Source organism: Belonocnema kinseyi, chromosome 9 (genome assembly GCF_010883055.1).
Source record: "Belonocnema kinseyi isolate 2016_QV_RU_SX_M_011 chromosome 9, B_treatae_v1, whole genome shotgun sequence".
Lineage (NCBI taxonomy): Eukaryota > Metazoa > Arthropoda > Insecta > Hymenoptera > Cynipidae > Belonocnema > Belonocnema kinseyi.
This window is the reverse complement of record NC_046665.1, coordinates 60,018,948-60,029,243: the sequence shown is the minus strand read 5'-3', so window position 1 is coordinate 60,029,243 and position 10,296 is coordinate 60,018,948. Positions and strand designations below refer to the sequence as shown.

Sequence of the window (10,296 nt, the reverse complement as noted above, 5' to 3'; positions counted from 1 at the left end):
TTTCATCAAGACATAAAAGTGATGGAACAACGATATCAGGGTAGATGGGACGAGGTCATGATGGCTGATTTTTGTTGGATGTTGAAAAGGGAAACGAATGTAGGTCATAAACGTAAGCGTAACCCTTTGCATCGTTCCTTCGAAGAAAAAAGGACACGTTATAGCAGGCAGAAAATAGACTGAAGTAGGTCTATAAATCAATTTAATTACGATAAAAAGCAAGATAAAATGCAAACACGAAAGATAGTATAAATATATCCCTTAAATTTAAGAAAAGCAGACAGAAAAAAATGTTGAATAAAACTCTTATTCATTTGCATGTTTAAGTTACAGTTCTACATTTTAATTGATACAAACATTGCCAGGTTAATTGAAATGGGGTCAATTCTACTTGTAGTTCTAAGTTTCTTCAAATGAATAATGTGCGTCTAAATTTTTAACCACCTGTAGTACAATGAAATGAATTTTATTATGGCTCAACCATGACGTGATGGGTGATTTTTGATACCGAATTTGAATTTAGCGCCCCAAAATCCATAGGAATACGTATGTCTTGTTACCAGATCTGCACACTTTTTTTGTGTGGCTGTGTAATCCAACCGCTTGCAAAGTCGGGCTGGTAAGTTGGCGATTTACAGAATTTGTCGGTAAAGCAAACACAAACGATATTGATATTTATTCATTTTTCTTCGTACTTGTTAAGGTTCACTTATTTGAGAAATTTTAATACAAAATGGGCTTAAATCTACACCATCTTTAAATCACCATGATTTAAAATCATTGGTCAATTTATAATTGGAAATATAATGCAATTTTATTGATTATCAGTGAAAATTTATTATTTACATTACCCATTTTAACCTACTTTTAAAAGTTATTAAAAATCTTAAAAATTATTCCCATAATTTTATTTTAAAAATCTTTGATGTACAATTAATAAACTTCCGTGATTAATTATTATTAAGTGAATCTTTTAAAAGCATAGTCTTCACCAAGCACTATTAAGATCAGCTCAGCCAATTAGCCGTTATTATTATTTTCAAATATTACAATGACCTTTAGTTTTTTTAAATTAAATAAAAGTAGAGAGGCTTCAGAAACATTCATTTTTGCATTCGTTTTTGCAACAACCCTACGTGACTCCTAACAATATATTTTTACTGTTAAAAAGTAACATATGTAATTGCACATCTCCCCATAACAGGAAACATATTACTCAGGATTTCATTGCTTATACTGTTAATTATACTTAGTGTGCCTTTTCACGAAGGCCTGTTTTGAATTAATCGTGGAATTAATATTTTTCATAGGATTCATTTCTAGCTGTTTTGTTGATTTATGGAAAATTTGATTGGCTGAGAACCTAGAAACGAACTCGATGTTTCAAATTAATTCGTCAGTTTGTTCAAATTCGACTTCCGTAAAAAGGTAACCCTACTTTATAAAATTGAAAATATACTTAGGGTATTTTTTTTAAATAAAGAAAGATATTCAAAAGGATTAATGCAAAATTCCCTTTTTAATAATTGAATATTATTGATAATGACTTATTTATAAATGCGAACATAAAGAATTCGTTTCTCGACCAATGATTATGACGAAAATTTTCTTGCATGTGAATCAGTTCTCCCAATTTTTAGAACTTTTCGAACTGCACTTGCTTCGCACCAGCAATACGATTTGCTACTTTAGGCGCGGGTATTTTAAATTATATAAATATTCAAATGTTATATTTATAACAAATAATGATTGAGAAATGCCTTAAAAGAGATTTATTAATCCTAAAATAGAATTTTGGAGTGACAGATGAAAAAAATATTGTGATTTTATACCAAACAAACGTTTTTTATTTAGACTTGAGAAGAAAACAAAATTTTCAATTTATTTTCAGTAACTTGATTGATTTTATTTTAGGTCAAATTTTTGTGATGAAAACCATAAAAATTAGAAACTCGACAGAGACAACATTAATCACTATGCTCAAAAAAATTATTTCTTTATCTGAACTCGGAATTCATAACGTCTTTTTAATTAAAATCGAATTAAATTTTTATCTGTCTCTTCAAAATCTTATTTTAGGATTAAGAAATTACTGTTAATGCATTTTATAATCATTATTTATTATAAATATCAGATTTGAATATCGACACTATTCAAAATCAGCGCGCCAACAGTAACCAATTGTGTTGCCGGCGCGACACAAAAGCAGTTCAAAAAGTTGCCAATATTGTGATCATTGAAATGAATAAGCCTTTATACTTACAAGTTTGCTACATAGCCTGCCATCGGCATCAGCCGGTAACGGTGTGTACGAAAATCCGAACCCTAGCGGCCACTAGACGAGGCTTAAAGTTTGAGGCCGATATTTTATGTATAAAAAAATTCGAAGGTTCGAAAAAGGTCAAAATTTAGAAAAAATATGGGAAAAAGGCCCCCAGTTTTAATTTGGTCGGAAATAATTTCCAGTGAATTTCCTACCTAAACGTACTTTATTGTACTCTAATGCATTCCCCAAAGTTACAGCTCGATATTATATGTACAAAAAACGTCTCAGGTTCAAAAAACATTCAATGAACTGATAAAGTGAGGTAAGTAATATAGGTACTTGGCTGTATCACATGCCCTTAAACGGGAAAATTTGACTACTATCGGCGAGAAAATTCGAGTCCTCTGGCTTTAACGTTGAATAAGTATGTGAAGAAAAAATGGTAGGTTAATGAAAAAGGTCTCGTTTTTAAAGTGCAAATGTTGTACGTTAATGAGCCGATAAGTAATATTCCAAAAAATTATTTGTAGCTTACAGATCTGAAAATCTGATGAAAAGTAAGGAAATTTGATAGCTTTTAAAAACAGTGAACTTTGAAGCATAGTTTTTTATAGAAAAAAATAATAGGAAAAATCTGAAAAAATTCATGATGGTACATGAAACATTTCTGAACAGATTGCCGTCGAAAAATTTCCCAATTATAAATAATTGTTCGTTTTTTGTGAATAAATATGTGAGCGCACTATCTTTAGTTCTAATGAAGATAATGAAGACATTTAAATTGGAGGTAGTTAGTTGAACTATCTGTAATAATTTACAATTTGAAGGAAGTATGTGCTTCTTATTGTCTTCGTACAAATTGCGATATTTGAAGTCAGTTTTTTATATAGGAAAGCAAGTGCGAGACTCCAGCGTGGTACCGTTTTTTCATGGGATCGGACTCGGTTTTCCTCAATACAGGAAAGGGGTTTGAAGGCCAGAGTGAGGCTCGGTTGCACAAGTTGGGTAGGTCGGGCTGAGGAAAACCGAGGATGATCCTCTGAAAAAACGGCACCACGGTGGGCTCTCACACTTGCTTTCTTTATAAAAAACTGACTTAAAATATCGCAATTTGTACGAAGACAACAAGAAGTACATACTTCCTTTAAATTGTAAATTATTACAGATATTTCAACTAACTACCTCCAATTTAAAACACTTTATTATCTTCATTAGAACTGAAGATAGTGCGGTCGCATATTTATTCACACAAAATGAACAATTATTTATATTTTGCAAATTTTTCGACAGCAATCTGCTCAGAAATGTTTAATGTACCACCATGAATTTTTTCAGATTTTTCCTACTATTTTTTCAATAAAAAACTATGCTTCAAAATTCACTGTTTTCAAAAGCTATCAAATTTCCTCACTTTTCATCGTATTTTCGGATCTGTAAGCTTCAAATAATTTTTTGGAATATTAATTTTCGTCTCATTAACGTACATCATTTGCACCTTTAAAGTGATACCTTTTTCATTAACCTACCATTTTCTCTTCACATACTTATTCAACGTCAAAGCCAGAGGACTCGAATTTTCTCGCCGATAGTAGGTCGTAAGCGACCCACCTGTGTGACAGAGACTTACAGAAAATGTTTGATAGTATTTTTTAACCAGGAAGATATTTAGGTACTATCATCTGCAAAATGCAAAATCTTGCTTTATTTTACATACATTTTTTAAAAATTATTTGCTAAAAATCAACTTTTAATGGCTATAACCCTGAAACTGTTAGATTTAGTAAAATCGATTTTTTTATTTTACAGCAAACTACGTACACTTTCATTTCCATAACGGTACTTGGAATTTGGAATCAATTCGAAAAAATTCCCATTTTTTCACCATTTATCAAAACGAAGTGTCTACACTCACCAAAAATATTTGTTCTTTAGTCGAAGGGAAGCAACAAAACTGAATGATTATAAATCAATAAATAATCAATATAAGCTGCAGATGGAAAGTCAATAATGTGGATGGTTTTGTAAAGTTTTTAATGTAACACGATGTTTATTTTATTTCTTCTAGTTACAAGATTTGTTTCTTCCGTAATTGATAAATAGATCTACAATTTTTTCGTAAGCGAGTTTTTTTACTCCTCTGGTCCAAGCAAAACTCGTGTGGCTTAGTTGCTTGAATTTTTTTCTACAGACAACATTTGGAAGTTTATTTACCAGTATTTCAACGTCCTGAAAGAAAACATAAGAGATCGATTTCAATTCGGCAAAGAAGAAACTCACACATAAATGTTATAATTATTATTAAAAATACTATTATTTATGTGCGACGTATGTGAATTTTCCATGTTTCTCAAGGTTGCGTGGTAAACAAATTTCAAAAATGTTTTTAAAAAATATACAAAAAAAACGATTTATTTAATTTTAACTTCCGCGTTTTAAAATATTCTCTCATTTTATAGTATGATAGATAATGTGGAGCATTTCCGGACATTTTATAAAAAATATTACGCAAAGATAATGATCATTATAAACTGCTGTTTGGAGTAGATTTATTTATAATTTATAAAAAAAAAGGCGTCTAGCATTTTTAAACTTTAATAAATTATTCTTTAACACCATTATTTTATTGAGGTAATTTAGTAACGATTTATTATTGAAATTAAAAGTTGCAAATGACCGGGACTCAAAGTGTTCAATTTTTTCGTAATCACCCTATCATAGGAAAATATAATGATTATTCAGAATAAAAATTCTTTTTTATAGCTTATTTCATACTTCTGGAGAAGCTAAGAAATCTTGAAGCCCTTGAAAAATGGCAATAGGTACAGTCACTTTTTCCAGGGGATAGTCTGGAGGAATTGTTGAGTTATATTTTCTCATATTTTCACTTTTTCCATAATCATATTGTCGAAAAGTACCTGTGTAGACAAAAATTAAATTAACACATTTATTTTAAAGCAACTGCCATGAAACTATTAAATTTTGTATTTAAGTTTCGTGAATTACATTTATGTCAAAATATTAAAATTTCAACAAACTAAAAATGTCGAGAACATTCAAATTTTTAATTATTTTAAAATGCGAGCGTTCAACTTGAATTTCGAATTGATTCTAGTCATTATAATTAACAAAAATTGATAGGATATAAATCCATTGCGAATTTTATTACTTTCTTATTTTTAACATTATAAAAAAATGTGTCTCAAAATATTTTTCATATCATTTCTTGCAATTGTGGCTTAAAATAATTAAAATTTTACTATTATAAATGATACGATTACCTGGGTTAATGAAACCGAAGCTGTAATGAGTCAATTGTTTTGTAGATAATCCCCCAGGAATATATACAATTTCTTTTCTTACAACTTCCTAAAAATCAAAATTTTTTCAAATAACATTCAAAAAAATTAATTAGCAAACAAAAATGTTAGAGCTCTACCAAATTGTTAAATTTTAAAATAAATAGTTCAATATCATACCCAAGAGTGGAATTTAATAGTAAAATAGTTGAACTTTTATGCACCGTGTTCACAAACAGTGTGACATCCTCATATCCACACACGCACATATTTATTCGAACAATTGCTTAGAAAATTGTGTTACACATTATAAACTGAGAAACGTTTAATTAAATGAATTATAAATTATCGAACCTTGCTACCATTATAAATCTTTCACTGTGAGGAAGCAAAATCACAATTTTTTCAAATAATCTTATAACAAATTATGCTAAATATTGAAATTTAAACATCTTAAAGTTATTTTTACCAAATCTGTACCATTGTAGTCGATTCCAGAAGCTGAATATATAAGGATAAAAATAAGGAACGTTGATATTCTATGTTTGAAAATAAAGGTATCAATATATACCAAAAAAGGTGAAACTATAATGCCGAAGTGACCTACATTATCAAGGATTCCCTATAATAAAAATTATATGAATTAGTGCCTTCAGTACGTATTAAGAAATAATCAAAATTATAAATTAATATTATACTATTATTTGTATAACATCAAATTCAGAAATTCAATAGTATGTTTTCTATAATTAATGCTAAAATTGTTCTCACTGAGATAAAACGACCGAGAATCATTAATGGCAGCCACAAAAGTCCTTTAACATGCCCAGTAAAAACAGCTGGTGCCATGTTCACAGCTAAAGTTATTTTCTTATTGTATTCAGGTTTAAGAGATCCCATGACAACTAATTCGGTACATGATTGGGAATATCCTACAAAAAAGATTTCACTTTTTCCAGTCTCATTCAAAATGAAGTCTATTGTTTCGGGAATGTCGATAACACCACTTTCGTGCCAACTGTGAACAAATTGATTACATTTTCTCTGCTTCATTACAAAATACTTAATAAACGTAATTTATATTAAAGGTATTTCACTCATTCTAGTTTCACCTAAAGTTCCAGAAGCTGGAACTCGTTGTTGAGTAAGTTTGATGCTTTTGGGCAAAAATTGTTCCTCGGTTATTTCCCAACCACACGTCAAATCCTTTGTCAGCGAGCAGATAAGCTTTATTTAAAATATACGAAACAAACAAACTTTTTACAAGAAATTGTATAGTTTTTAAATAATACAAAAAAGTCACATTAAAGAGTTAAAAATAATCCAATTTATTAAATAAACCATTTTTATGTCCAAAACCGTACTCGTAATATAGAATATTTCCTTTTTTTCAATTCCTCCATCATTATTTAAATTTTGATATGATAAGTATCAAATTAGGGCTCTTTTCATACGGATATATACACATATATATATATATATATATATATATATATATATACATGGAATTTGAATATATTTTCCAATAAAAAATAACCATTATTTGGTTTTATTTCGGTATCAAAGGAAAACCTAAATTTCGTAATTTAATGTGAAGTAAGAAAACGTTTTTTTTAGATTTTGATAAATGAATTGAATATTATATGAAATATATATTTTTAGAGACCAAATATTTATTATCTGCTTAAAACGGCACTTAAATTTGCCACACTCTTAAAATCTGGTATTTCTTAGTTTTTGAAAATTGTTTAACTTCTGGAACTTATTAAATTTATGTTTAATCGAAAAATGTTATCAGGATCAGCTGCAAATCTTATAATTCTTGTTAAAATTTTAGTCTAATCGGATAATTCCATGGGGCTATTTTAAAGTATTATATTATACAGTATAAAAAATTGTGATTGAGCTGCTTAATCTCATTAAAAGTGATTTTCGAATATCCAATACCTTGTTTTAATTCTAAATAAACCTAGCAATTGGACAAATGTAATTATGGTCGTGGCATTAAATCGCTTGAAATTATTTTGTGAATTGTTTAGTATATGTTATATTCTTTCATACATTCAGAGAATTTTGAATTAGTCAGAATTACTATTATAATTGAAAATCAGAAAAATTGAACGTTTCAGTTTTAAAGTCGTTAAAGTTTTCTTTAACAGCCAAATATTGTCAAATTTTAAGTAGTTGTGTTTACATAATCTTTATTACAAGATTTTTTCATAAACTTACATTTACAACTCATAATTTAGATAGTGTTCCATTCTAATAGATTGAGAGAGTCTAATCATAACAATTTTTGTTCTATTTTATTCAATTGGAAACATTTTTTAGATAAAATTTGTGATTTTACTTCTGATTTTATGTTATGTACTTTGAAAATTTTAAAAAGACTGTGCCTGGTCGTCCAAAAAAATTTGGGAGATTTAGAAAAGGGGATAGATGAAAATCTTGAAAATTCGGGACGTCTAGTCAAGACTATGAAAGATATTCAAAAAATTGTATAAAAATATTGCGATTAATTTTGTCTGCCTGAATCTTTTAATATAAAAGAAAACTATACTATAGAAATCATTTGTAGAAAAACTGCCTACCACGCAGCCACACTCTCATCATGTGTCTCGTAAGACAAAAAAGTTCAAAGGAAATTTTTATATTTAATTGAAATACAATTTTGTTATTAGCTATTTAATTGTACCTCGTGTCTTTTTTCCAAAAATTTAATTTGTTTATTTGTAATGTCATTTTTCACGATCTAAGCATAAACAACACGTCACACAAAAATATAATTGGCAACAAATTTGTAGATTGTTTTTGAATGAACAATTTTTGTCTTTCCATTTCTTTTCTCTTGCATAGTTTAGCCAAAAAATGTAATATGAACAATTTTTCTCCTAACATTTTGCTTTCATATTTCGTATAGTTTTGGTGGAAAATCAGTCTTGATTTTGGCGCTCAGTCTTTCTAAAGTTTCGTGTCTACACGATACAAACAGACATACAGACACCTTCATAAAAATCGTTTTTTCTGACTCAAGGAATGACAAATTTTACAAAAAGCCTTCCCATTAGGATGGGAATATAAACATTTAAAGTTTGATTTTAGCACCTTTTATTACGCATATTCAGGTAACTCTAAATTATCATAAAGAAAGGTAATAACTGGTTTAATATGTATAACATAATATCAGTCGTGACTAAAATTTAAACAAGAACCTTTAACTAGAGATAAGACCATCGTATTTTCTTATGGTTAATTAAAACTATATTTAATTTGTATACGGGAATTCAGCGCACAAAATATCTTAGCTTTTAAGATTTAATTGAATCTTAAACAGTTTCGTTTCAAAAATGGCCAAATTAAAAAAAAGTTAGGGAAATTATAATAAATAATTATGTTAGTTAGAAAAAACGTTTACTGCTCGTGGTAGCATATTTTAGTTCAGAAAAGAATAATTTTGTAGATGTAAAGCGAATAATTATATTTTAATTCTACGTGTATTAAAGAGAAGAGGGAAATAGTGGAAGACTACGAACCCTAATATATTCTTTCTTAAACTGTGAAGATATTTATATATTAATTTATTTATTTTTAAAGTGGGAATAAAAATAAGTCAGACGTGAAATTTCTTTTGTAAAAAAGTACTCTTTTTTAATCTCAATTAATACTTTTAAATATTTTGTTCAGTAAAGGAATTTTACGCAGTGGCTAAATTTCTTAGATTTGATAAATATAATATTCTCACCTAGGGATACATTTCGTCCAATAGAAACCCAATCTATGGAACTTTGTGTAAGGGCATGGACGAGATAAGCAATAGGCTTATTTGGTTGGGTTTTATTAATGCTTTCTCCATTTCCGCCTGGTATACGATGAATTGTAAGAAAGTAGCCATCCTGTGTTTTCAAGTTATATTCCTCAAACGGGTAACCGTCATCAGTAATAATTTGTCTCTGTTTGATATTTGAAATGGAGAAATAGATTTTTATTTTATTTTCAATTAATTCATATCGTGATACGCATATGTATACTTACAATTTGGTTGTTTAGATCTTGAGGAACACTCGACACCACAACAATACATACATAAGTAAGTAGTTGCAGAACAGTTGAGAGCTGCATTTTGCAAATTCAAGCTTAATAAAATTTTGAAAGATTAAACTTAATTTTTTATTTTAACATAAAAAGCGTAACTCATAAGCAACATAAGACACGTACAATGAAGGAAGGCATTATTCTATTACTGAAATAGCGACATTCTGCATGAAATGCGTGACGTAATAAGATATATTACTTGTGTTTAACCCTACTTGAGTAGATATTAACTTGATAATGCATTTACTTTGTATGTTGATAACAAGTTGCTCGCAGTTGGCATACTTACGAGTATTGCATACAGAAAGAAATATACTAGCGTTCAATATGTAAGCGAGCTTACATGTTGCATAAAGAAGTGATATATATTTTTCATAAATAGTTTTACAAAAGTAATTATTTTTCGATGTGTAAATTCTATCCTTACCGAGAAAAATTACACGTTAATTTAAAAACCGTTATTATCGATCATTCTTGTGTATACGATCTCTATAATGATCTGCTGCAATAGTTACGTAACAATGTTAAAGAACAGTCTTTACTCATCCCGCCTGAATGATTACAAAACTAAATTATATTGTTGTTCTATAACGTAAGCGTAACATCGTTGCAACACAGTTTCAGAAAAAAATTAGAACGAAT

General features: G+C 28.8%; 1 protein-coding gene across 1 annotated transcript in view; it reads right to left on the bottom strand.

Annotated features, from left to right (window-relative positions):
• Positions 1 to 4,243: 4,243 nt before the first annotated feature.
• Positions 4,244 to 10,296, bottom strand: part of LOC117180560 (lysosomal acid lipase/cholesteryl ester hydrolase-like) — an 8,913-nt gene continuing 2,860 nt past the window's right edge. Inside the window, exons 3-10 of the mRNA XM_033373055.1 lie at positions 9,595 to 9,675; positions 9,305 to 9,512; positions 6,675 to 6,789; positions 6,334 to 6,580; positions 6,032 to 6,184; positions 5,545 to 5,632; positions 5,039 to 5,181; positions 4,244 to 4,492 (exon numbers count right to left, since the gene is read on the bottom strand). Of these exons, the coding sequence (XP_033228946.1) occupies positions 4,328 to 4,492; positions 5,039 to 5,181; positions 5,545 to 5,632; positions 6,032 to 6,184; positions 6,334 to 6,580; positions 6,675 to 6,789; positions 9,305 to 9,512; positions 9,595 to 9,675 (1,200 nt within the window). The 3' untranslated portion in view covers positions 4,244 to 4,327. The remainder of the gene's footprint in view (positions 4,493 to 5,038; positions 5,182 to 5,544; positions 5,633 to 6,031; positions 6,185 to 6,333; positions 6,581 to 6,674; positions 6,790 to 9,304; positions 9,513 to 9,594; positions 9,676 to 10,296) is intronic.